The following is a 25,774-nucleotide window of genomic DNA, read 5'->3' as shown; positions in this document are numbered from 1 at the left end:
AAGCGGCCCTCTTGTGCTCTTGCACAATGCCCACCCTCGCTTGTGATTAAAAACTAAACTAAACCAAAATGAAATTAAGTACTGCTTCCTCATGTAGCTAATTTTATCACAGAATCACTGTGACCAGTGATTCAGAGTACATGTTACCCACTTTCTCAACTAGGTAGTAGCCACAGCCAGCAGTGGCTCCTGCGTACTCCAAGATATTCTCAGTGTCTGAAATCTCTTTTTTTTCAATTGAAGTACAGTTGATTTATAATGTGTTAGTTTCAGGTGTACAGCAAAGTGATTGTTATACATATCTTTTCTTTTCGAGATTCTCTTCCATTATAGGTTATTATAAGATATTGAATACAGTTCCTTGTGCTATACAGTAGGTCCTTGTTGTTTATCTATTTTATATATATATAGTAGAGTATATCTGTGAATCCCAAACTCCTAATTTATCCCTCCTACCCTCCTTTCCCCTTTGGTAACCGTAAATTTGTTTTCTATGTCTGTGAGTCTTGATTATTTCTGTTTTGTAAATAAGTTCATTTGTATCATTTTTTTAGATTCCACATATAAGTGGTATCATATGATATTTGTCTTTGTCTGGCTTACTTCACTTAATATGATAATCTCTAGGTCCATCCATGTTGCTGCAAATGACATTATTTTATTCATTTTTATGGCTGAGTAATATTCCATTGTGTATATATACCAATCTTCTTGATCCATTCATCTGTCAGTGGATGCTTAGGTTGTTTCCGTGTCTTGGCTATTGTAAACAGTGCTGCAGTGAATATTGGAACACATATTGGAACATTATCCTGCCTTTCTAGTAGCAACTTTATTGCAGAAACCAAATGTCTCCATTTAGAAGGAGAAGCTCTACTGTACAGAAGAGTCATTTTATAGTACCTAATGAAATTATTGATTCAGGCAAGGATCATCAACTGTTGTTAAAACCTCTATGGAAGGATACTTGATTATTCATAGCCTATTAAAGTGATAACGTTTGGGTTACTTTCTGGTCGCAAGAGATAAAAAACATACCGATATAATGGAGGCATCAGGCTGCTCCCACTTTAACCTAGTGGTCCTCTATCCCATTAGCATGGCTAATGGTGAGATAACCAACTGTATGTGTCTTCTGATGTGATACAATACAAAGCACACAATATAACATATACTGTATTCTAGCCAAAAATGTTTAACTTGAACCTAACCAAATGTTTAGATCTAACTTATTTACTGAAATAGGGGGGATACAGGGACAAGCTAAACAAAAATATGGGGAAACAAACAAATCTAAAAGATGGCACATTCTTTAGGACAGCTGGCCCAGGCTCTTCAACAAATTAGTGTAATAAGAAAAGGGACTCTTCTAGGTTAAAAGACAGTTTAAAAACTTAAATGGAATATGTGGCTCTGGATTGGTTCCTGGTTTGTACAAACCAGCTATGAAGGACATTTTGGGCCAAATGAAGAAATTCAAATATGTGTTAAGTATTGGATAATATTAAGAAATCATCATTAATTTTTTTTAGATGTGAAATGTCATTTTGGGCTACATAGGAAGAAGTTCTTATCCTTCAGAAATGCATGCTGAAGCATTTAAGTCTGTTTCAGGAGTTTAGAACAACAATCATTTATTTCTCATTCACACTACATCACTATCCCAGGTCAGCGGCCACTCTCTTGTCACCTTCAGTCTGGTATGCAGACCAAAGAAGCAGCCCTATCTAGGACTTTGCTTGTCTTTCTGCCAAAGGAAAAGAAAGATGATGGAACCACACTATGACTCATAAAATGTAGGCTTCGTCTCTACTCGTATTTTATTGACTAAAGTATAAGTTGCATGGCCAAGTCTAGCATCAATGGGATAAGGAAGTATAATTCTCCCACAGGGTGGGGCAGTAGAATTATTTAGAAATCAGTGACAATGGGAACAAAGCATCTCAGCTCTGAGTCATAACAAAATATTTTCTCAGGGAGCAGATTATAATGTTAAATCCAGATGTTAGAAAGCAAGAAAGGTTGAAAATAAATGAACTTAGCATTCAACTCCAGAAACCAGAGAAGAAATAAAAAAATAAACCAAGGAAGGTAGAAGGAAGGAATTAATAAAGATATAATAGATAGTATGAAATAGAACGCCAAAAAACAATAGCTTTAACTTCTATGTTCTGACAAGATCAAAACATAGAAAGCCTTTGGCAAGTCTGTTCCAGAAAAGAAAGAAGCAAAAAGACACAATAACATTCATTAGAAATGAAAACAGGATGCAGATATTAAAAAAAAAATTTTTTTTAATGTTACGTACAGCTTCATTCCAGTGACTTGAAAAATCTAGACCATGGGGAATGACTTTCCAGAAAAATACAAATTACCAAACTTGACTAAATAAATAGAAAGCCTGAAATCACCAATAATAACATAAGGAATAGGTAGTCAAAGGTCTACCTTTACAAAAGAAAGTCCACGTGGCCCGTAAGGTTGAGTACTATCAAGACTTCAAGGAGGAGATGAACCTCATGTAATATGAAATGTTCCATGGGTTAGTAAAATGTGGAAAGCTTGCCAATAGCAGACTATCACTTTTCAGTGAACAATGCTGTAGGATCAAGTTCTGGTCAATGAAAGAAGGGGAAAGAGAGTTACATGCTTTGGGGAAAGGTTTTCTTCTCCAATAAAATGAGAGGGATGTGTGAGGAGACCCTGCTCCCTCCTCCCTGCTTGGGGCCATGTCCCTGTGGACCTGTTGCTGCCATCATGTGACCCTGAGGGAACACTCGGCTGAGCCATTGAGAGTGAAATAGGAAGAACTTGGATTCTCTGTGACACTGCTGAGCGCTGAGCCAACGCTGGGCCCTCCTCCATGAGAAAAATATATTCTTGTCATATAAACCACTTTTCTTTGATTTTTTGGTGAATGGCAGCTGAGAATGCCCTAAGTAAAATATGTGAGGTCTATCAAACTTTTACAGCATAAATACCCCAGGTAATATCAATGGTTTCAGAACCCAAAAAAGTTCAAGAGCTTTGCAGCTAATTTTGCCTGTGCTGGTCTTGCATAATTCTGTTAGTACAACTAGATACTTTCATATACCATTTCTAAAGGGAATTTTGTCTTTTAAATCCTATACTGCAATTGGTCTATTGAACTATTTCAATGATGAAATAGAGACAGAAACCCCTGTCTTTTTTTGTTGTTGTTGTTGTTGAGGTATAGTTGATTTATAATGTTGTGTTAATTTCTGTGATACAGCAAAGTGATTTAGCTACATATAGATATATATATATTCTTTTTTAATATTTTTTCTATTATGGTTTATCACAAGATATTGAGTATAGTTCCCTGTGCTATATAGTAGGACCTTGTTGTTTATCCATTCTACATATACTAGTTTGCATCTGCTAACCCCAAATTCCCAATCCCTCCCTCCCCTATTCCCCCTCCCCCTTGGCAACCACAAGTCTGTTCTCTATATCTGTGAGTCTGCAGAAACCCCTGTCTTTAAGAAAGATGCTCCAAAAAAATTCTTATCTGCAAAACTGTATCACATTTCTTTTTTTTTCTGCCAAGATAACTCAGAGAAAAAACAGAGTATACCAATGTTTTTTTCTTCCTGTTTTAAGCAGTGAGATGATTATGGAAATTGTTATGCCTATGATTCTTAATTCTTAAGCTTTTGATCTCTTGTAAAAACTAAAATAGGATTCTTGACCAGATGGCTGTTATAACTAGTTCAGATTTTATTGAAGTGTTTGCACTTCTTTTTGTCCATATCACGCCGCTTATGTTATGAGGTGTTAAGTGATCATCCAGTTTTTTGGTTTTTTTTTAGCCCACCTTGTTTTTGTTCCTGTCAGATGATATAATTCAATGCTACAAAGTTAATGAGTTGTTTTCAGTGAGATTCAGGGCATGCAAGAAATGTACTAGCTCTGGGACTTCCCTAGTGGTCCAGTGGTTAAGACTCTGCACTTCCACTGCAGGGGGCGCAGGTTCGATCCTTGGTTGGGGAGCTAAGATTAAAAAAAAGCTAAGTAGAATACATGCCCCAATAAAAACACGAACACTCTTACACCTGTGTTAGGTGAATGATTCCATGCCAAGGAGAGGAGAAATGTATGCAGATAACTCAGGTGTAGGAGTTTAGGAGTCAAGGTCAGACAAATGTAGTCACTGGAGAGAACAGAGGGCAATAACCTCCCTGTGAAACTGGGAGGGAAATGCAATTACCAGGGACTCAGGAACAGAGCAAGGGTCAGCCAAGAACAAGAAGATAGATAACCAACCTATCTTGGTTACCGGAAAAGTTCTTGGTTACTAGAAATCCAGAAACCAAGGTCAAGGCAGTCGTGGGAAAGAGCAAGACCAACTCTATTCCGAGCTGATGAATTTCCAACAAGGGCTTTGGAGTCTCCTGCCCATAAGCATCCTGCCTAGAGTGGGAGGGAGACTGAGCCTGGAGGTGGGAGGTGGGAGTGGTCAGGAGCCAAGGAAGAGCTCTAAGACAAGTTCACTACACTAGACAAATGAACTGCTTCCTCAGAACCTCAACTGCTGACTGATAAATTACTGCTACAAGAAGACTTATTTATCTCCTAGATCTAAAAGGAGCTGACTCTGGAAAAAATTATGAAGACAATGTCTTGTGTTCAATGTATGAAAACCCTCTTCCAACCCCCAAGTTAACTTCAAAAATCAAAACACATTCACTTTAGGGACTTCCTTCGTGGTCCAGCGGTTAAGACTCTGCGCTCCCAATGGAGGGGGCCCAGGTTTGATCCCTGGTCTGGGAACTAGTGTGCATGCCACAACTAAAGATCCGGCATGCCACAACTAAGACCCGGCACAGCCTAAATAAATAAATGTTAAAAAAAAAAAAAAAAAGACCTCACATATGGAGAGCCCTGAAGAAATGTTAGTTGAATGAATCAATGAAGGCAAGAATGACTCTAGGTTGAAATGTTAGTTATTGTTTTGGGGGGGGTTGGTTTCGTGGGGTTTTGTTTGTTTGTTTTTTGGCCAGGCTGTGCGCCTTGTGGGATCTTAGTTCCCTGACCAGGGGTCAAACCCGGGCCCCCTGCAGTGGAAGTGCAGAGTCCTAACCACTGGACCGTCAGGGAAGTCCCTGAAATTTTAGTTTTTGAAGGCAGTTATTTAAATAGAAGTCTGTAGGATTTATCTCCCCTTCCCTCTTCCTAACACTATTCCAAATTTTTGAACCATGCAATTGAGAGAGACTGACCCCAACCCCAGGTCAAGAGTGGACCCTCCTGGGCTTGATCTAATCAGTATATCCCATCTCCCTCTCTGGTCTTCACAGTTGGTTTAGGACAAACACAGTACCCAAGTCAGGGCAGTGGGTGTGTCAATGAGGCTACATTTGGGAGTTTTATTTAAGCTATTGAGGATGCTGAGTCTCTCTTTTCTTCTGGATTTGAACATGGAAATAAGTAGGCCCAGAAGCTTCTGGAAACTAATCCTAAAAACTAATAAATGGAAAGCAAGAATCCAGGATTTATAGACTTCATTTGGGCCCTGGGTTAAACCTTTCTCAAAGCTGGACTTTACACTATGTTCACCTGTACATTTTCCTTATTGTTTAAGTCACTAGGAGTTTGCTTTCTGTTTCTTGCTATGGAAAGATCATTAGCTGATATAAGCTTACGTGATTTGCAGGAAGTTGAAACACAATATTCATTTATGGGGATTTCCTAACTCCCAAACCGTCGTTTAACCAAAAGACCATTCTCCTCATAATATATCCAGTAAGGCAGTTATATACTTGTACACAATGCATGAGAGTTAATGAATTTGTGTAAAACTAATTAAGCTATGGTAGCTGTGGTCATGTCAGGAGTCGGTTGCAACACAATAATTAGAGTCAAGGAACTTGAATTCCCATGGCCCTGGAGATATTATCAAGTCTCTTAGGAAATACTGTTGCAATACTACCTAAAGTGACATTTAAACCTTCCTTCATGTTCCTCTTAGTCAGACTGTGACAGATAGTTCCTGCTTAAAAGAAAATAGTCACTTCTCTGACACAATTATTTTCCACTGAAAACAAAATATCAAACTGAAAGGAAAAGAGATTGTTTAAATAATAAGTCAGTTATTTATTAATGCTATCAGGTAATGCAATCCTGGCAACTAAAAAATTGGATTCAAGTTTTGAATTGCTCCAATTTTGCCCTAGAAGTTGTCTGGCAAACATACCAGAAGCCTACAGCTTATTTGAATAGAGGGAAATGAGTCCTGATCACTATTTGTGAGACACCTTTGTTCAAATAAAGATGAAATACGGAAAGATAGGGTCTACTATACTTTTAGCCCACATTTCCTTTTTCACTGAAGGATGCCCCAGACTTCAAGATATGGAAAGTATTTTGTTTACCACCATTATTCCTGACCTCTGAGGGGCAACATTTTTTTTATTTATAGAATTTCTGGAGAATCATGATTTTCTGGGTTTACAAAAGTCCATTTTTGACTAGTTTTTTTAAAATAAAAAAAAAACCTTGGATTTTTTTTTTTTTTTTTATAATGAAATGGCTAGTAGTCATTGAGAACTCATTGTGTTCTTAGGGGGTTTTTTGTTTTTTTTAAATATTTTAATGAGATTCTTGTCTACTTACATTCTTTTTTTAAAAATTTATGTATGTATGTATGTATGGCTGTGTTGGGTCTTCGCTTCTGTGCGAGGGCTTTCTCTAGCTGCGGCAAGCGGGGGCCACTCTTCATCGCGGTGCGCGCGCCTCTCACTGTCGCGGCCTCTCGTTGCGGAGCACAGGCTCCAGACGCGCAGGCTCAGTAGTTGTGGCTCACGGGCCCAGTTGCTCCGCGGCATGTGGGATCTTCCCAGACCAGGGCTCGAACCCGTGTCCCCTGCATTGGCAGGCAGATTCTCAACCACTGCGCCACCAGGGAAGCCCAACCCTGGATATTTTTGATGGTGAATTTCTGAGTTAAGGAAACAGCACAGTATAACAGAAAAAAGGTCTCACCGGGAGCTGAACACTCTCTGGTCACTTTATGTATCTCATTAACTTTCTGTGTAGACTAAATTTCTCAGTCTCTTTAGGCCTCAGTTTCCTCGTTTGTGAACAGATCAGCTGAACTTGAGGGTCCCTTCTCTAGAGATCGAGGAGTCTATGAGCAACATGCTTCTCCTACTATAATATCAAGAACTATAATTTGAAACTACACATCCTCTACAGCTTTTAGTCCTTCATAACAATCAGGAATAAACTGTCTGGTATAGGATGAAAATATTCGAGAAGGATTCTCAGTTAGGGAATCAAATACCTCAAATTTGGGAGGAGCATTGAGTTTTATTAAAAAAAAAAAAAAAGCCTAGGGCTAACTTTTGAGATTCAGGTACTTTCAAGCTTTGCTGAAAAACAGTGATTAAGTATAAGACATTGTTCTTAAGTCTACCTTGCCCTTGTATAAGGAAATTCTTCCTGGCCCCCCTTTGGTTAGAGTTTGTCATGAAAGAAATAAATAGAAAAATTGCAGGGTATATTACTTCAGTATATTACATGTACAAGGGGCCTGAATATTAAATAGATGGCTTCATGTGACATCTTTTTAGTTTCAAATTTGAGTTAAATTAGCAGGTTGCTTTGTAAGAGACATACCAAACAAAAGAAAACCAAGCAACCATACTCCAATAAAAATTAATTTAAAAAAAAGTAAACCAAAATTCTCTGGAGACTGATGGCTTAGCCCTTTCTATAATTGAAAATAGTTTTGTGTTTTTGACAGAGCTCTGTGGGGTTTAATTTTTTTTTTAATTAAATTAAGTAGAAAAATCAATATAAAAGACTAAATGTATGGTGCCTAACAGGCTATAATTACAGTTCTGGCTTCACTTGCACTTTTTTAGTGAAAAAAGCATATATTAATTTGAATGATATGAAATTGCTATCTTCATAGGTCAAAATTTCATTTGTTTTCACATAATACCTTGTAACTCATTTATTAAGGTGTTAGTTCTCAGCCTGTTACTGAAGAACTTAAATCTTCCTTTAAGGAGGAAAAAAAAAAGGTTTGCAGTTAGGAATTGTGGGTCTCAGGGTTTGTAATGGGAGGAGCCAGTTACACTAAAGTGCTTTTTTCCCAACCACTTAAACTATCAAAGTAGAACAACATGTACATGGTTTAAAAAAAAATCAAACTACAAGATGAAATGAACTACAAATGAAAAGTACACGTATCCTCTCTCCTATCCCACTGGAAAAACATACATGATTTTCACTGAACTCCCTAGAGGTAATCACTTTAAATCCTTTCTAGCTTTATTTCATTTGGTCACTGCTATGGTCTGAATGTTTGTGCCCCCCCAAGTCCATAAATTGAAATCTTAACCCCTAAGATGATTGTATTAGGGGATGGGGCCCTTGGGAGGTGATTAGGTCGCGAGGGTGAAACCCTCATAAATGGGAGTAGTGCCCTTCCAAAAGAGGCTACAGAGAGATCCCTCCCCTCTCGGCCATGTGAGGGTACAATTAGAAGTCTGCAACCTGGAAGAGGGCTCTCACATCACCATGTCAGCACACTGATCTTGGACTTCCAGCCTTCAGAACTGTGAGAAATAAATTTCTGTTGTTTATAAGCCACCTGGTCTATGGTATTTTGTTATAGCAGCCTGAATGGATTAAGGAAGTCAGTCACTCTCTCCTTAGCTCCAAATAATATGCTTATATACATTTTTTTTTTTTTGGCCACTTTGCATGGCTTACAGGATCTTAGTTCCCTCCCCAACCTGGGACTGAACCGATGGCCTTGGCACTGAAAGCAGGGAATCCTAACCACTGGACCACCAGGGAATTCCTGATATACCTATCTTTTTATTTGTCAAATTTTAACGCTATTAACTCTCTGCCAAGGAAGATGATAAATGAGCTATTTATGTACTATATCCCACTTTATCCTCCATTTCATGTTTTTTTAGCCATAGTATTATTTTATTATTAATAATATGTAGTATTATCCAGTTTTTGTTTGTGTTTTGGCTTCGTTGGATTTTTGTTGCTGCGCACAGGCTTTCTCTAGTTGTGGTGAGTGGGGACTACTCTTTGTTGTGGTACATGAACTTCTCATTGCAGTGGCTTCTCTTGTTGTGGAGCACAGGCTCTAGGCACGCAGGCTTCAGTAGTTGTGGCACGCGGGCTCAGTAGTTGTGGCTCGCGGGCTCTAGAGCGCAGGCTCAGCAGTTGCAGTGCATGGGCTTAGTTGCTCCACAGCATGTGGGATCTTTCCCTACCAGGGCTCAAACCCTTGTCCCCTGCATTGGCAGGCATATTGTTAACCACTGCACCACCAGGGAAGTCCTATTATTTAGTATTTACTTTATTTTTCCATTGGTTATAGTTACAACTTTAAAGAACATACTTAAACCTCCATTCCAGTTCCACCATCTTTAAACTCTTTAACTCTTAACATTTCTTACCTCCTTATTTATTATATAAAAAAAAAAACACTTCTACACTTCCTTTCAACTTTTTTCCTTCAACTCTCTCCTCCATAAAGCCCTTGACTTCTGTCAACCCCACCATTACTTTTATATTGTCATAATTTACAACATTTACATTTTGCTCTGTGAATGATCATTCAGTTGACTCTGAAGTATGGAAAGTCAATAAGCTGCAATTTTACTATTTTGATTATGAAAATAGTATTCACTGTAGAACAAAATGCATCTGTTAGAAAAAGTAAATCTATACATAAAATAGATAATCAACAAGGACCTACTGTATAGCACAGGGAATTCTACTCAATATTCTGTAATAACCTATATGGGAAAAGAATCTGAAGAAGAATGAATATATGTATATGTAGAACTGAACCACTTTGCTGTACACCTGAAACTAACACAACATTGTAAATCAACTATACCCCAATATAAAATAAAAATTAAATTTAAAAAAATGAAAAAGTAAATCCATATCACTAGCCCTGTGCCAATAGAAAGGATGCTCCAGGGCTTCCCTGGTGGCGCAGTGGTTAAGAATCTGCCTGCCAGTGCAGGGGATATGGGTTGGAGCCCTGGTCTGGGAAGATCCCATATGCCACGGAGCAACTCGGTCTGAGGGCCACAGCTACTGAGCCTGCGCTCTGGAGCCTGCGAGCCACAACTACTGAGCCCGTGTGCCACAACTACTGAAGTCCGCGCGCTTAGAGCCTGTGCTCCGCAACCAGAGAAGCCATCGCAGTGAGAAGCCCGCGCACTGCAATGAAGAGTAGTCCCCTCTCGCTGCAACTAGAGAAAGCCCGCGTGCAGCAACGAAGACACAACACAGCCAAAAATTAAAAATAATTAATTTATAAAAAATAAAGGATGCTCCAAACATTGAGATTATATAATTACATTTTCAAATGCTCCATGAGTTGCCACATTTTAGTTTGCTTTATATTTGGAACACAGTTCTCTGCTGGTTTTAATTGCCTTCCATTTAACAAAAGAAGCACATGCCTTCATCATATGACTAAATTTGTTCAGGATCTTAATTCCAGTCTCCATGGCCATGGAATCTACTTTCTGCTTGAAGATATTCTTCTCCCTTTAAAATCAGTTGTTCTCTTAGCCTGCTGTACAGTTGTTATTTTAGACCTTCCCTTCATAGCACTCCTGGGTTAGGACCAGTGTTTCTTGCACCCCAGGTTTCTCTCTTTCTTGGATTCCTTTTCCTTTTTACTGGTCCATCTTTAACTGATGTTTTCAGAAAGGGTTTTTGAGAGGTAGACTTTCTGAGTTCTTACATGTCTGAACGTGTTTTCACTTTACCCTTAGAGCTGAGTGATAGCTTAGCTGGGTATGGAATTCTGATGCTCAGAACTCTGCAGGCAGTCCACCACTGTCTCTAGCACTGTTGTTGATGAGAAGACTGGTGCCAATCCGGTTTTTGTTCTGTTGTGCTGTTGTGGTTGACCTGTTGTTTGTTCTCTGGAAGCTTTTAAGAACTTCTCTTAGTATTTAATGTACTATAAAATCACAAGGTTAGGGTTAAGTATGGGTCTATTTTTATTTATTTTGCTTGGCACTCAGTAAGCTCTTTCAGTTTGAAGACTCCTATCTTTTCTCAACTCTAGGACATTTTTTTTCTGTATTTCTCTCACTATTTTCTCCCCCACATTTTCTTATCTCCTTCTGGAACTATTAGTTCACTATTGTCCCTCCTGGATTGAACCTAGATACTTTTTGGACTTTTAAAAATACAGTATTTCTTTCCTTTTGTCTCTTTGCTTTACACTCTGGGAGATTCCATTGACCTTTTCTTTCAGCCCTTATGTTGATTTTTTAAATTATAGGAATTAATTATATTTTAAATTTCCAATAATTTTTTGTCTCATATATATACATGCATACATATATATTTATATACATATACTTGTCTTTGTCTTATGGATACAATAGCTTCTCAAATTTACCTCTGGTTACTAATTAGAATACAAAAAAATTATCTTATGTTCCCAGAATTATCTGTTTCCCATTAGTTCAGCTATTTTTTTTTTTAAATCGTTCTTTTGAAAACATTATATCTATACCTTCTTCCGGTTATTTTTCAACTAAGTGAACTTTTCTTGTGCATCAAGAAAATTTCCTATCCTTTGCCCCCAGTTTAAAAAAACATTCTATTCTGGAAAATTTCAAGGATATACAAAGTAAACAAAGTATAATGAACTTCATCCACCCATCACCCAGCTTCAATAAACATCAATATTCTGCCATTCTTGTTTCACTTACAACTTCACCTACTCCTGTAAAGTTTTATAACCAAATTATTAATTAAATACTCTTTCATATTGATTTGGTCTTTTGAATTTATTTTTCATTTAGTAAAAAATCCTGTTAGATCATATCATACACTTTTTCATAAAACACCTAACACAGTATTTATTATGACAGTATTAGAAATCACACCCAAAAAACCCCTACCATTTACAGAGCGCTTTCTGTGCCAGACACTGTGCTCATGCTTTATGAAAGCACGGGTTCATTTTATTCAAGATAATCAACAATGCAAGTGTCTGCCCTTTAACCTGCAAAGTATGTAGAGATGCTGTTTGTTAAAGGATTAGTAAAAGTATTCAATATTAAAATCAATGTGTGGAAAAGGACATTTTCTGTGAAGAGAATATATATTCATGACTGTGTTTCTCAGATACAATAAAATGCCAACACAATTATAGCTGTTGCTTGTGGGGAAGAAGGGACTATTTCTAAGGAAATCTTAATATCTGTTCTCTGAGGGACAATGGTCTTTCAGTGATTTAGTATCACAGTCCTAGTTATAACACCAAGTTATAAATAAGATGCTGTTTTAAGAACTAAAATACTTTTTTCTGTATACACGATTCTAAAATTCAGGAATAGGAACTTCCCTAGTGGTCCAGTGGGTAAGACTCCGTGCTCCCAATGCAGGGGGTCCAGGTTCGATCTCTGGTCAGGGAACTAGATCCCGCATGCATGCTGCAACTAAAGATCCCACATGCCACAACAAAGATCCCACATGCTGCAATGAAGACCCGGCGCAGCCTAAATAAATAATAAAATAAATAAATAAATAACATTAAAAAATAAAATTTGGGAATAAACAGAGAGTTTTAGAAAATTAAGAGCCAAAATACCTTGTTTATGCCCACAGAAAGTAGAAAATGGATTCTGCTGATTGGAGAGCATACTCAGCCAGTGGCCTACAACCATTTCTCTCTCATTCTGCCTCATTCAGCTTTGTGAAGTTTTCCCAGAACTGTGCCGTCATTCACTGTGGAAGCAGTATTGGGTGGTGGAGGAGAGATGGGCACTGAAACACTGTGCTGCTGTTTGATACCTTTTCGATGATGGGTAAGTCACTTAATTTCTCTAAACCTCAGTTTCCTCATTTACAAAATTAGGGAACTAATACCTTCTTCTTAGGGTATTTGTGAAGATTAAGAAATAAATCACACTAAGCAAGTGGTCCAGGGCCTAGGACTTGGTATGTATAAATGATCATTGTTATTATTGCTGTGGGATTCATAGGTATCCTCTACAGTAGGGAAGCCAGATTTAGCAAATCAGAAAACAAGGCATCCGGTTAAATTTGATTTTCAGATAGACAAGAATCATTTTTTTTAATGTAAGTATGTCTCAAATATTACATGGAATATACTTATACATATCACCTATCTGAAATTCAAATTTAAGTGGGCATCCTGTATTTTATCTGGCAAAATAACTTCTCTTTTAAAAGGGAGACTTGGGTATGGTAAAGTAAATCTACAGGGAATAAAGCTGTGATTAAATTTGATATTTCATCTGCTCATACTTGGTAGGCCAATATCCCCCAAAACACTTAGTATTTTCTCTTGCAAGTAATGCTCAAGTATCATGTATCAGAGAAACAAATAGTTCCTGTATTTTGGATTAGGAATCAGACTCCCTGACTTCAGGCTACACTACAAAGCTACAGTAATCAAGACAATATGGTACTGGCACAAAAGCAGAAACATAGATCAATGGAACAAGATAGAAAGCCCAGAGATAAACCCACGCACCTATGGTCAACTAATCTATGACAAAGGAGGCAAGGGTTTACAATGGAGAAAAGACAGTCTCTTCAATAAGTGGTGCTGGGAAAACTGGACAGCTACATGTAAAAGAATGAAATCAGAGCACTCCCTAACACCATACACAAAAATAAACTCAAAATGGATTAGAGGCCTAAATGTAATACCAGACACTATAAAACTCTTAGAGGAAAACATAGGAAGAACACTCTTTGACATAAATCACAGCAAGATCTTTTGTGATCCATCTCTTAGAGTAATGGAAATAAAAACAAAAATAAACAAATGGGACCTAATGAAACTTCAAAGCTTTTGCACAGCAAAGGAAACCATAAACAAGACGAAAAGACAACCCTCAGAATGGGAGAAAATATTTGCAAATGAATCAATGGACAAAGGATTAATCTCCAAAATATATAAACAGCTCATACAGTTCAATATTAAAAAAAAACCAACCCAGTCCAAAAATGAGCAGAAGACCTAAATAGATATTTCTCCAAAGAAGATATACAGGTGGCCAAGAAGCACATGAAAAGCTGCTCAACATCACTAATTATTATAGAAATGCAAATCAAACCTACAATGAGGTATCACCTCACACCAGTTAGAAAGGGCATCATCAGATAATCTACAAACAACAAATGCTGGAGAGGGTGTGGAGAAAAGGGAACCCTCTTGCACTGTTGGTGGGAATGTAAATTGATACAGCCACTATGGAGAACAGTACGGAGGTTCCTTAAAAAACTAAAAATAGAACTACCACATGACCCAGCAATCCCACTACTGGGCATATACCCAGAGAAAACCATAATTCAAAAAGACACATGCATCCCAATATTCACTGCAGCACTATTTACAATAGCCAGGTCATGGAAGCAACCTAAATGCCCACTGACAGATAAATGGATAAAGAAGATGTGGTCCATACCTACAATGGAATATTACTCAGCCATAGAAAGGAACGAAATTGGGTCATTTGTAGAGATGTGGATGGATCTAGAGACTGTCATACAGAGTGAAGTAAGTCAGAAAGAGAAAAACAAATATCGTATATTAACGCATGTATGTGGAACCTAGAAAAATGGTACAGATGAACCTCTTTGCAGGGCAGAAATTGAGACACAGATGTAGAGAACAAATGTATGGACACCAGTGGGGGAAAGCGGCGGGGGGGTGGAGGTGGTGGTGTGATGAATTGGGCAATTGGGATTGACATGTATACACTCATGTGTATAAAATTGATGACTAATAAGGACCTGCTGTATAAAAAAATAAATTAAATAAAATTCAAAAATTAAAAAATAAAATTAAAAGGGAGACTTGGGTATGGTAAAGTAAATCTACAGGGAATAAAGTGCTGATTAAATTTGATATTTCATCTGTTCATACTTGGTAGGTCAATATCCCCCAAAACACTTAGTATCTTCTCTTGCAAGTAATGCTCAAGTATCATGTATCACAGAAACAAATAGTTCCTGTATTTTGGATTAGGATGTAAACTTTTCCCCAAACTGAAATCTGTTGGATCAGGTATTATACTAAACTAAGCATGAGTTTTGAAAATACTTACTGAATTATATTTGTATTTAAATACTTAATTGGAAAACCACAAAGCACTACATATGAAAAGCATATTAATGACCACAAACGTCTGACAGCATTCAGTATCTTTGAAACACTATTTCATAATGTTCTTGTTTACCATGTTTTCGTTGTATGTGCCAGGTAATTATTTCTTGAAGTGTGCTTATTGTGTTATTGTGTGTTATTAACTCACACACAAAATAAATAAAGCAGAGGGTTTTTTGTGGGTTTTTTTGCTGCGTTGGGTCTCCGTTGCTGCTCTAGTTGCGGCGAGCGGGGGCTACTCCTCGTTGCGGTGCATGGGCTTCTCATTGAGGTGGCTTCCCTTGTTGCGGCGCGTGGGCTCAGTAGTTGTGGCACGTGGGCTCCAGCGCGCAGCCTCAGTAGTTGTGGCACACGGGCCCAGTTGCTCCGCAGCATGTGGGATCTTCCCGGACCAGGGCTCGAACCCGTGTTCCCTGCATTGGCAGGCAGATTCTTAACCACTGCACCACCAGGGAAGTCCAAGCAGTTTTATATTTTATTCCAAACAGACTCTGTATCTTCCCTCTTACCCAAACTAGAAAGCCTGTTATCAGCTCTACCAATATAAAAAATTGCTAAAAATTGGTAAAATATTGAACAGCTAAAAGCTGTCCTCTAATTGTGGTTAGATTTTTAATGAGACAAAAATAGTTAACTACTTCCATTCCTCAGTTCCCTTTCGACCTTATTTATGAACTAAAGAAATGCATTCTAGTCTGCTTGCACGATGTTTTGCTATTTGTAATACTATTTTCATGCCAAATTTTACAAAATGCTTCTACAAATCTTTTGCTGTCATTGGCTCAACAAAGTAACTGGATTTGGTTATCATTCCCAAGGTCATAATTTTAAATTTAGCTTTCGTAAGCGCAGGGGGAAAAATCATTTTATAATAATATATTCTATTCCTTTTCCATTTGTGAAAGACATAATTCATAATTCCTTGCTTTGATAAACAAAGTGAGGAAACAAAAGCAACGCCAGAATTTCGTTATCCATTTACTGCTTTAAAGCATTTGCAGGCTGTTTAAACTGTCGGATGGATCACAACGCATCATTCCAAACGGTAAGATGTGTGCTACATTTCTTCATTCATAATTTTTTATTTGCTAATAAAACATAGGCAGTGCTCCATTTCTTTTTTCCAAAAAAAGAAAAAAGAAAAGAAAGCACCTCCTGCCCAAACTCCTCATTTCATGCTGTCCCAACAGTCTCAAAGCACTGTACTCTTCAGCTCCATCTCGTGTAGGAAAACATCGACTGCACCCTCAGCTCTGACCAAGGGGAGCAACCAATACAGTGGAAAAGATGAAAAGCCGCGAACAGTATTTAGGCATCAACACTAAACGAAGAATTGATTTCCTGTAAAGAGTCTGAGTGTTTGAGAAAAAGCAGGTCTTGCGGTTGACAGGAAACTCAGGAAAGCATGTGTATTGATTTCATTGATAAATTCAATTAAATCTGGGGAAAACTATACTGCATTTACTTAATACTGGCATGTTTAGGATGAAATTCTCATTGACCCGAGATTCTCAGTTGACTCCTTCAAAAGAGCGAAGTCAGGGCATTCTCTGAGCAGAAGTATGTAATACACCGTGCACCCTCACGAGATACTACAGCAGATTATCTTTTAGTCACGTCATAGAGCACAGAGGAGAACGCCTGGAAACGGTTTGGGGAGAGGGTGGTGAAGTCCCCTCCTCCGTGGACTGGAGTCGTTTCCGCTCTCTGCTAGTCTCGCGCCGCCGCAGGCTAGGAAGCGAGGGGACTCCGGATCCCGGTTGCCCGCAGCATCTCCCCAGAGTTCTCCTGAAAAACCAGCGGGTTAGGGATGCTCATCTTTTGCTTGTCATTATAGATCTGCTTCTTAGTAAGCCCTCATGATTTTTTAAGTTGCTATGCGTAGTTTTTGCTTCTTCTGGCCGGGCAGAGGGAGCCCCGAGTGTCCCGGAGCCAAGCCGGGTACCACGGAGCGGGGCCGTGGCCGTGGGCGGGGCGTCTTCACAGCGTCCGGCTGCGCCCCGCCGCCGGCGGGAGGCGGTAGCGGCGGCGGCGGGGCCTGAACGGCGCGGGGATTGGCTGCGGAGGGCGGAGACGTCAGGCTCCCGCGGCCGGAGCGGCGGCCCGGCTCGGCGCGGCGCAGCGCAGTCGGGTCGAGCGCTCACCACAGAGAGGAGGTTTCCTAGGCCGTCCCGCCTTCTGCCGCCGTCGCCGGGCTGCGCTGCTCGAGCCCGGACGCGCCTCTGCGCTCCTCGCCGCTTCCACCCCCGCGGCCGCCGCTCCCCCTCGACGTCCGCACACACACCATGACGAAGAAAGAGAAGAAGTCCTTCAACCAGAGCCTGGCCGAGTGGAAGCTCTTCATCTACAACCCGACCACCGGAGAGTTCCTGGGGCGCACCGCCAAGAGCTGGGGTGAGCGGGCGGCGGTTGGGCGCCGGAGCCGGCCGCAGTCCGGGGGGCGCCGGGCGGGGTCGGGTGGGAAGGGAAGGCGGGAGGCGGCTCCCCGCGCGGGGGCCCCGGGAGCCGCCGCTGCCTCCGCCCGCAGCGGTTTTCGCCGCGGCCGCCAGACTCGAACGCGGCCCCATTCATTTCTCGCGGAGTCGGCGGGCGGGTGAGCGAGGCTGCGGGGCCCGCTGGCAGCAGCCGCCGGGCCGCGCCGGTTCCTTCCTCCCTGCCGGGAGCGGGGCGCACGTGCTGCCCGGGCCTGCGGCGCCGGAAGCCGGTAACCCCTGTCCCAAACCCCGAGCGCGTGGGGGCCGAGCGCCCGGCCTCCTTTGTACGGAGCGCGCCGGCCCGGGGAGGCCCTGGCGGAGGCGGCCAGCGGCGCCGAGCTGTTTGGGGAAGCCCGACCTTGCCCCACGCCCGGGGAGAGGAAATTTCCACTCCCGCCGCTATCTTGTGACTCGTCCACGCTGCCACCCCAGCGGGTCGGAAGGGTGTGAGTGTTAAGTGTGTGGTCTGCACGCATGTTTTAAGCACACAAGTACGCGGTACACGAAAGTGCGCTTGAGTTTGGACAGTGAAAAGACCCTTTAAAAGGTTGCTTTCTCCCTAATTCCTTTTTAATGACACAGGTTTTCTTACCAACATGCTTCATTGGGGGAAAGTAAATCCGGTCTGAATGGCAGTTTTTTTCCTGTGCCTTCAAAACGTGTGATGATTGAATTTGCTAGCAGTTTCCCTCTGCATGGGTTCTTTGTTTTAAAAGAAATATTTAAACCATCCGCCAGTGTGGTGCTGCTTTAGAGTGACTTTTTTTTTTGGAAAAATTATGTTACTGTCTGAATAAGGACTAGTGCTCTTCCTCCTCCCCCCTTTACACTTAAGTAAACTACTTTTTCTTTCCTTTTGAAAGATATTTTGTTAGTTGGTCATGACAGACCTTTTTTTCTGAGTGAGAATATTTCTAGAGTTGAGAACTATTTGGGCACGACATTGTCAAGAGAAGCACGAAGAGAGTAAATTTGCTCTGACTTAGAAAATAGACTGGCTGCTGCTTGAAATCGGCTCCTCCAGAGTGGAAAGGCGGCTTAAAGTCCTATCACAAGCGGAAAGGGACCTTGGAGGTTTTTTAGCCCAAACCCTGCTTTAGAGACGAGCAAAATGAGCCCCAGAGAGGCTGCGATTTTGCTTTGTGTAAAATTACATATTCCAAAGAGCCAAGAAAAGAACCAGTTGTCCTTTAATCCTAGTCCAGCGGTGGTATTATTTTACAGATGCCTTGCCTAACTGCATGGTAATCACTCACGATTTTTATTCGAATGGCTGTCTGTGGGGAGCCCACTAATGTGATGAGGAAATAGATCTTGCATCTGGAATTAAATGGGGGAAAAAACTGTAAACAGTTATTATTGTTTCTAGAGTGTACTAACTTTCTGCTGAAGGAATTTTTGAGTGGTGGAGAGGGGTTAATTTGTGTAGACTACCTTTCTCAGTGCCTTCTCATTTCCAGTAATAAGTATCTGCACTTTGTGTTAGAATGACATTTCTTAGTGCACGTTGTGCTCTAAAATTATATGCTTTTGGTGTAGAGATTTTATTTGGTACGTGCATTTAAATAGATGACACGCACAAATTATCAGTATGCGGCATCACGTAAGGGCAGTGGGAGTAGTAGAGGTAAAGTTGGGATTAGTTTTGGAAGGATTAAGGCAAGACCTTTTTTTCAAAATCGAAAATATCAACAAATAGTAAATTTCTGGGTTTATTGTAACAATAGTAAGCCAGCGGAGAATGGCATAAATAGGTGAAAACTATCCATAATCCTATCCCAATATAAGGGCACTCACTCCAAGGAAATGTGGAGGAGTGGTGCCTGGAGGCTGAAATCCATACTCAGCTCACTGGGCTGTGTAGCCTAGAGCATGGGGTCTGCCTGGAGAAAGCATATCTTCTTGTAGTTCTCAGAAAGGCAGTGTATGAGCGAGCTGCCTGATCTCATCACCCCAGAGATTTCCACCATTCATATTTCGGTATATGTCTGGGCAGACTTAAAAAATGTGTATAATGTTGTTATTAATTTATTTTAACAAAAAGAGATCATACCGTAAGTGTTGCTTTATAATCTTTTGAGTATATTGTGGGCATCTTCCCATGATAATAAATAAAGACCTATATCACCACTTTTAATAGCTGGCTAGTGTTCCATTGTATAGTTAGACGTACTGGGATTTTTTTGTTTTTTTAAGTTTACTAATGTGTACCATATGTATACATGGAAGATACCCAGGGTAATAGGAGTAACTCCTGATTTTTTTTTTTAACCAGTGCATTATTGTATGTATTGGTCCCTCCTCCTCCCATTCCCTTCATCCTTGTACATTTTTGCAAATTTATCTCCTTGAGATATGTTTCTACTGGTGGAATTTCTGGGTTGTGGATAATATATGTACCTTTTATATTCTGAAAGCATGTTATAGGCTTTTTTTTTTAAACCTCATTTGTGCAAATTTTTTCTTTTAGTCGCTTTTGAAATTAATGGCGGGGGGGGGGGATTATTACATTTTTTTTTTGACCTAGGTAAATTTGCTGGGCTGCTGGCATATAGAGAAAACCTTTCTCTACCTCAGGGATTCTATAAAGACATTCATTTAAGATGTTTCCTGATTTTATTTTTTACATTCAAGTCTTTAGTATATTTGTCTCATGTAATCTGAGGTTCCTCTCCAAGTGCGTTATATATATTAAAAACACATGTTTAAAAAGCAATTTTGCAGTTTACCTTGGGGTTAAAGTGAAAATACATGTTTCATCTCATTGCCTTATTTAAAACAGCTATGTGAAGAATTTGATTAGCTTCTTGTATATTTGGCTAATATGTTACACTTGGTTACGGCAGTTTCAAAATGCTTATATACGTGTACTTACCTCATTCCATTTTCACAACTTTCTAATGCACACCATGTAGGTGATCAAAGTGTTCCTAAGAGCTGTTTTCTCAAGCTGGACAGTAAGGATGCATCAGGAATAAGTAGTTGCCTTTTATGAAAACACGGGACAAAGAAAATTTAGCACCTTGTGGCTGTGTTGCATATATTAAACCTAAATGCATTACGTACAATTAGAGTAAAAGGCAGCTCAAAGATCATCTAGTGTTATTTAATTGTAAACAGTGGACCATGTGTTGCAGTTAACATTTTTAAAAATAATGAAATAGAATAGAAAAATTATCAAAGTTTATTCTGCCTGATAAGTTTATTCTAAGGGAAAATGTCATTCTGTGAAACTTTTTGTATTTTGGACATTCAGATACCCTGATGTAAAATGTATTTCTTACTGTGGCTCACAATCAAGAAAAGCTTGAAAGTCACTAATCTAGCCCTGTGCCCTCATTTTCATATGTGAGAAAATTGAACCCACAGATCTGATCTGTCAGAATTCACTTACTCAGCTAGTGATAGAGTCCTTGGCCTCAGACTGTCCAAGGACAGAGCTTTTTTTTTTTTTTTTTTTTAAACATGATGTGATGTCATTTAATGACATCTGCTTGTGGGCTTCTTTGGAGTTCATTATCTTAAGATTATCTGTCAATACATGCTTTATTTTAACATTGACCTAAAACTCAAGTTACTGATTCCAAGCAGGGTCAGGATTCTGGACCAAAACTACTAATATCTACATTTTGTTCATGTGCTTCTCTTTTATTACAGGTCCATGAAGTGCTATTTTTTCAGTCACCTGCTCCCATTCTGGGTCATGCCTCAGTAAATGCTCTGCTTTGGAGATCAGGCTCCATCCCATCTTGGGTGTCTGACTGTAGGGGAGAAGGCAAGTGTGTTTATTTTCCCAGTTTTGTAAGATATTCTTTGTCCTGTGGAGTGACATATTAAAGAAACTTTACAAAACTTTGCACTGTTGGGAAAGTAACAGGACTTGCCTTACTCTGTGTGCAGGCTGTAAATGAAGGGCAGTGGTGGGTGTGGCAGCGGCAGCAGCTGAGGCTAATCGAGCTTTCCCCCGGCAGGAGGCAGCACTTCTGGACCGCTAGTGGAAGGGAGGGAGGGGGCAAGTGTGTGTGATGTTCCAGATCCCTTTGTGATTACTGTAGTATGTGCTTTACTGTGTTAAAGAGCAGCCTCCCCTCACCCCCGGAGTAATTCCACTTCTTTGAAATTGACTTTTGAATTTATATGTTTAGAATTAATTTAGTTGTACTAAAAGAAGTTAAAAAACCCTCCTGTCCTTAGTAACAACTTTACTGTGATTTATCATTGCATTTGCTTAAGGACCGTTTAACGCTTTTATGTTCCAAACACTTATTGAAATATGCCAAGAGTACATGGGCAGCACACATGTATGAGCAGGAAAAAAAAATCACATGTACAATAATTTTAAAAAGTGAAGGTTAGTCTTAGGAGATATCAGTTCCCCTTCCCCTCCCTCTTTCGACTTCCAGCATTTCCATTATGGTTAAGCCTCTACTAACCTAGCATTTTAAAAAAAGGAATTGTGTAATAGGAGAAAAAAAAAATTAACTTTGGAAGATAAATTTATTATATTCTAATTATGCATTGATTACATTGATTTTGAAGTAAAACCTGTCATCTTTAATCATATAGAGTAACCACTGTTAACATTTTCCTATGTATAAAGTTTTTTCAAATGTATAAATAAAATTTGAAAATACACAGTTAGATACCTAGTTTTATCACTTAACGTTTAAGGGGAATGTTTTTTATTCCTCTGCCACTTTCTGTTGAGGTATCCCTGGCCCTCTCCATCACCTCTGTGGGGACTGTCCACACTTCCTGCTAGAACTTACATGTTCTGGTGGCTTTAGTTATTATCTCCATTTGAGACTCCCAAATCTGCATTTCTAGTCCCTAAGGCTTTTTTGCATTCTTATTACCAAATGCCTGTCAGAAATCTTCAGTTGGATGTTTCATGGGCACCTCTTCGTGTAACTCTGTTGCCCTCGGGGCTCCTTAGCATGACGTGCAGACTCTTTGCAGTCTGGTTGGCACACTTCTCTCCTGTCATCTCTGCTCTTCCACATAGTTCTCTCCCACCGCTTTTGGGCCTGTTTCCTAGCTTCTGAGCCTCTCCTTCCTTCAGCTTGGCCTGGCTACTCAGATGTCAGCTGTGATGGCCTGATCTCTGGTAAACATTTTCGAACCATTCTTTGCCTTGATACTGGGTCAAGTGCTCCAGTGTATTCTGTGACACCTTTTTCTAGTATAGTATTTATGACTTCAACAGTATTGTTGTTGCCCGCTTATTAGATATAAGCTTCTTATTCACATCTTACCTGTCTTGAATTCCCTAACACCTAGCCTGTTGCCCGGCACTTAGTGGGAATGTAATAAAAATTGGTTGAAGGAATGAACAGTATTATGAGATGTTCCCAGTCTAATTAAATGTAATTAGTCTTCTGCAACATTGTTTTTAATGTCTTTGATGGTTTTGGTGTATCATAGCATAATGGTTCACCCAGTGTTTGGGCATTTTCCTTTTTTTTTTTTTTTCCTTTTTGCTACAGCACTGATGGTTTTCATAGTTCAGTGTTCAGAAAAAGCTTCCACTTAACTTTCTCAGGGGAGACTCAGCTGAGTTTGACATGCCTGGGTCGTGCATCTGATTAGGATAACAGAACCAGGGTAATTATCCAGGCCTCCTGTGTCTTGCTTTATTGCTCTATTCCGCTTCTTATATGGCTCTTACGAGAACTTCATAAAGATTTTTTTTTTTCTTTTTAAACTTACCTGCTCTCAGATTTAATGGGGGTTTATTTAATAGTGTCATCCTCTCCCTACAGGGTGCTATTTAACTAATAATATTTTTAAAAAGAATTCCCTAACTTAACAACCTCCCCATATCTGTTTAAACTTTGTTACTGAGTCATTGGTGGAGCTGGCTCGCTCTTATGACTTCCTCCTAGTATTTTGCTGATGCCATGGTAAGGAATTGACCCTTGTCCACAGCATGAGGTACTTTTCTTTTGATGGTTTCTGGCCGGTTGGCAGTATCTGGTCCATAAAAAGTGGCCCTTACCCCTACTCCATACTTCTCTAGCCATTCCTTTCCTGGTTCTCTTGTTTCCTAAATGTAGATTTCCCAGGGGCTGTCTTTGGCCTTGTTTTCTCTTCATCTTCTTCATCTCATAAAACAATTGCAAAGATTACTGACAGATTTTACTTCTTGGTTAACGTCTCTCTGAGATTCCAGTTGCTTCTTGCAAATCCCATAAACCTGAGAGTGAGGCTTAGACAACTCCAGTACCTTGTTTATCAGCTGATAAACAGAGCTCTTTCCCCTTCCTCCACTGAAGTTGTGAGTGGCTTCTGTATTTGCAGTTTTTGAAGACTGTCACTACCATTTCTGTCATCTGGGCTCTGAACCTGGCCAAACCATGCCAGTTGTGCTTCCATAACATCTCTTGAATCTCTTGGTGACCCACACCCTCATTACCACTGCTACAGTTAATTCAGGAATTAATTTTCTCTGACCTACTCACCACTCCCCCACCTCACCCCACCCTCCAGTATCTTGTGAAAGCAGGCATTCAGAGGGAGCCCAGGGTGCTTGTTTTTCCTAGCTTCATAATGCTAACCACCTGTTGCACATTGCAGAGCCCTCAACATTCCCACCAACCCTGCCCTACTTCTTCAGGATCTGGTAGTGCCTTTTCTTGTAAATTCTCTGATTAAAAAACTTAAAGCACCAGATGAAGATCTTTTGTAAATTTCTTTCAAAATTGGTCTGAGTTTAAAGAGACCACTGGCTTTCCAACTTTTATCTGCTGCTTATAAAAAGTGTAGTGTTGTTGACTGGGGAAGTTGGGCTCTTCTGGTGCAGCCCCAGGAAGATCCAGGTAATCAGTTGGAATCATTGTGACCTAAACCAGTATAACTTCACTGCTATCAGAGTATTTCTAAGGCTGCAGCTTTGGTCAAGCTACTCCCTGTACCCCAAAGCTGTTGGGATCCCCACTGCTTTCAGAAGGTTTAAATCAGTTCCAGACAGCCTGGTATTCCGGATATATTACATATTGGCTTAGAACTACATTTCCAACCTTATATAATCTGTCATTTTACACCCTGCTCCCCGTATACCACATGTCACAGCCAAATGGGTATGTCTAAGGACCCTTGGTCTAGAATGCCCTACTCATTCCCTCTCCCATGCCCTTCATTCTCTGCATCATAAATTCTCCCCTGCTGCATAGATCTAGTGCCCTCTCTGCCATAAGCCTTCTCAGACTTGCCCAGGTGAAAATAATACATTTATCGTCTATAACACCTAAAAATTTTGTATCCTGGATTAGAGTTGTTTATATACATTGCTCCTACTAGCTGGATGTTCTCACAGAGCAGGAATCGCAGGTGCATTTTATGTCTCTACAACATCTAGCACATAGTAAGCACTTACTATTTTTTTGATGAATAAATTGTCATTTAGTCAGTTTCCACTTGTGATTCACCTGGTCGTTGGGCTAAAGTTGAGAGTATTTTGATTAATTGGTATAGCTCCACACCATGAAAGTCTTGTTTGTGGAGAAACTTGTTCATCATTCCCCTCAGCTCACCATGATTCTGTTCCACTAAATTTCTAATTCATTTAAGTTTCCAGATAGGGCATCGTAGTCAAAGTGAGCCTGAGGGCCTATGTATTTTTGCTTGATAAGTCTTAGAAGTTTACCAGTATACTGAGAAGATGATCAGACTAGGACTCAGAATATAGACCTGAATTAGAATTCCACATCTCCATCTAAGCTTAGGTAAGTCATTAAAAATCTCTTGGTCTTAGTTCCCTCTGTGAGGGAAAAGTTGCACGAGATAGTTTCAGATGTCGCATTGGAATGAAAAACAAGGCCTATATAAATGCTTTTGAACAGGAGGCTGCAAACTTTTTCTTTAAAGGACCAGATAATATTTTAGGCTTTGCCGGGAATACAGTATGTGTTGCAACTACTCAGCTCTGCTGTTAGTAGCTTGAAAGCGGCCATAAACAATATGTAAACTAGTGGCCTAGCTGCGTTTCAGTATTTTATTTACAAAAACAGGCAGCAGCCATGATTTGCTGACCTATGCTTTAGAAGTTAGTTAGTGGTCAGTGTAGGCTAATCCAAGAAACCTGAACGTGTCTTATAATGGAATGTGGACTCTTGGC

The 25,774-nt window shown here is 39.9% G+C and overlaps 1 protein-coding gene across 2 annotated transcripts in view; it reads left to right on the top strand.

Annotated features, from left to right (window-relative positions):
* Window positions 1-12,753: 12,753 nt before the first annotated feature.
* The window catches only part of ATP1B3 (ATPase Na+/K+ transporting subunit beta 3), a 45,975-nt gene continuing 32,954 nt past the window's right edge, over window positions 12,754-25,774 (top strand). Inside the window, exon 1 of one of the 2 annotated variants that reach the window (XM_059920178.1) lies at window positions 12,754-12,851. In XM_059920178.1, coding sequence (XP_059776161.1) covers window positions 12,845-12,851 — 7 coding nt within the window. In that variant the 5' untranslated portion in view covers window positions 12,754-12,844. Of the gene's footprint in view, window positions 12,852-17,254; window positions 17,579-25,774 lie in introns of those variants that run through there. The other variant, XM_059920177.1, reaches the window with a different exon arrangement.

The sequence above is a fragment of the Balaenoptera ricei genome, chromosome 4 (assembly GCF_028023285.1).
Source record: "Balaenoptera ricei isolate mBalRic1 chromosome 4, mBalRic1.hap2, whole genome shotgun sequence".
Classification (NCBI taxonomy): domain Eukaryota; kingdom Metazoa; phylum Chordata; class Mammalia; order Artiodactyla; family Balaenopteridae; genus Balaenoptera; species Balaenoptera ricei.
This window is presented reverse-complemented; position numbering and strand designations above follow the sequence as displayed.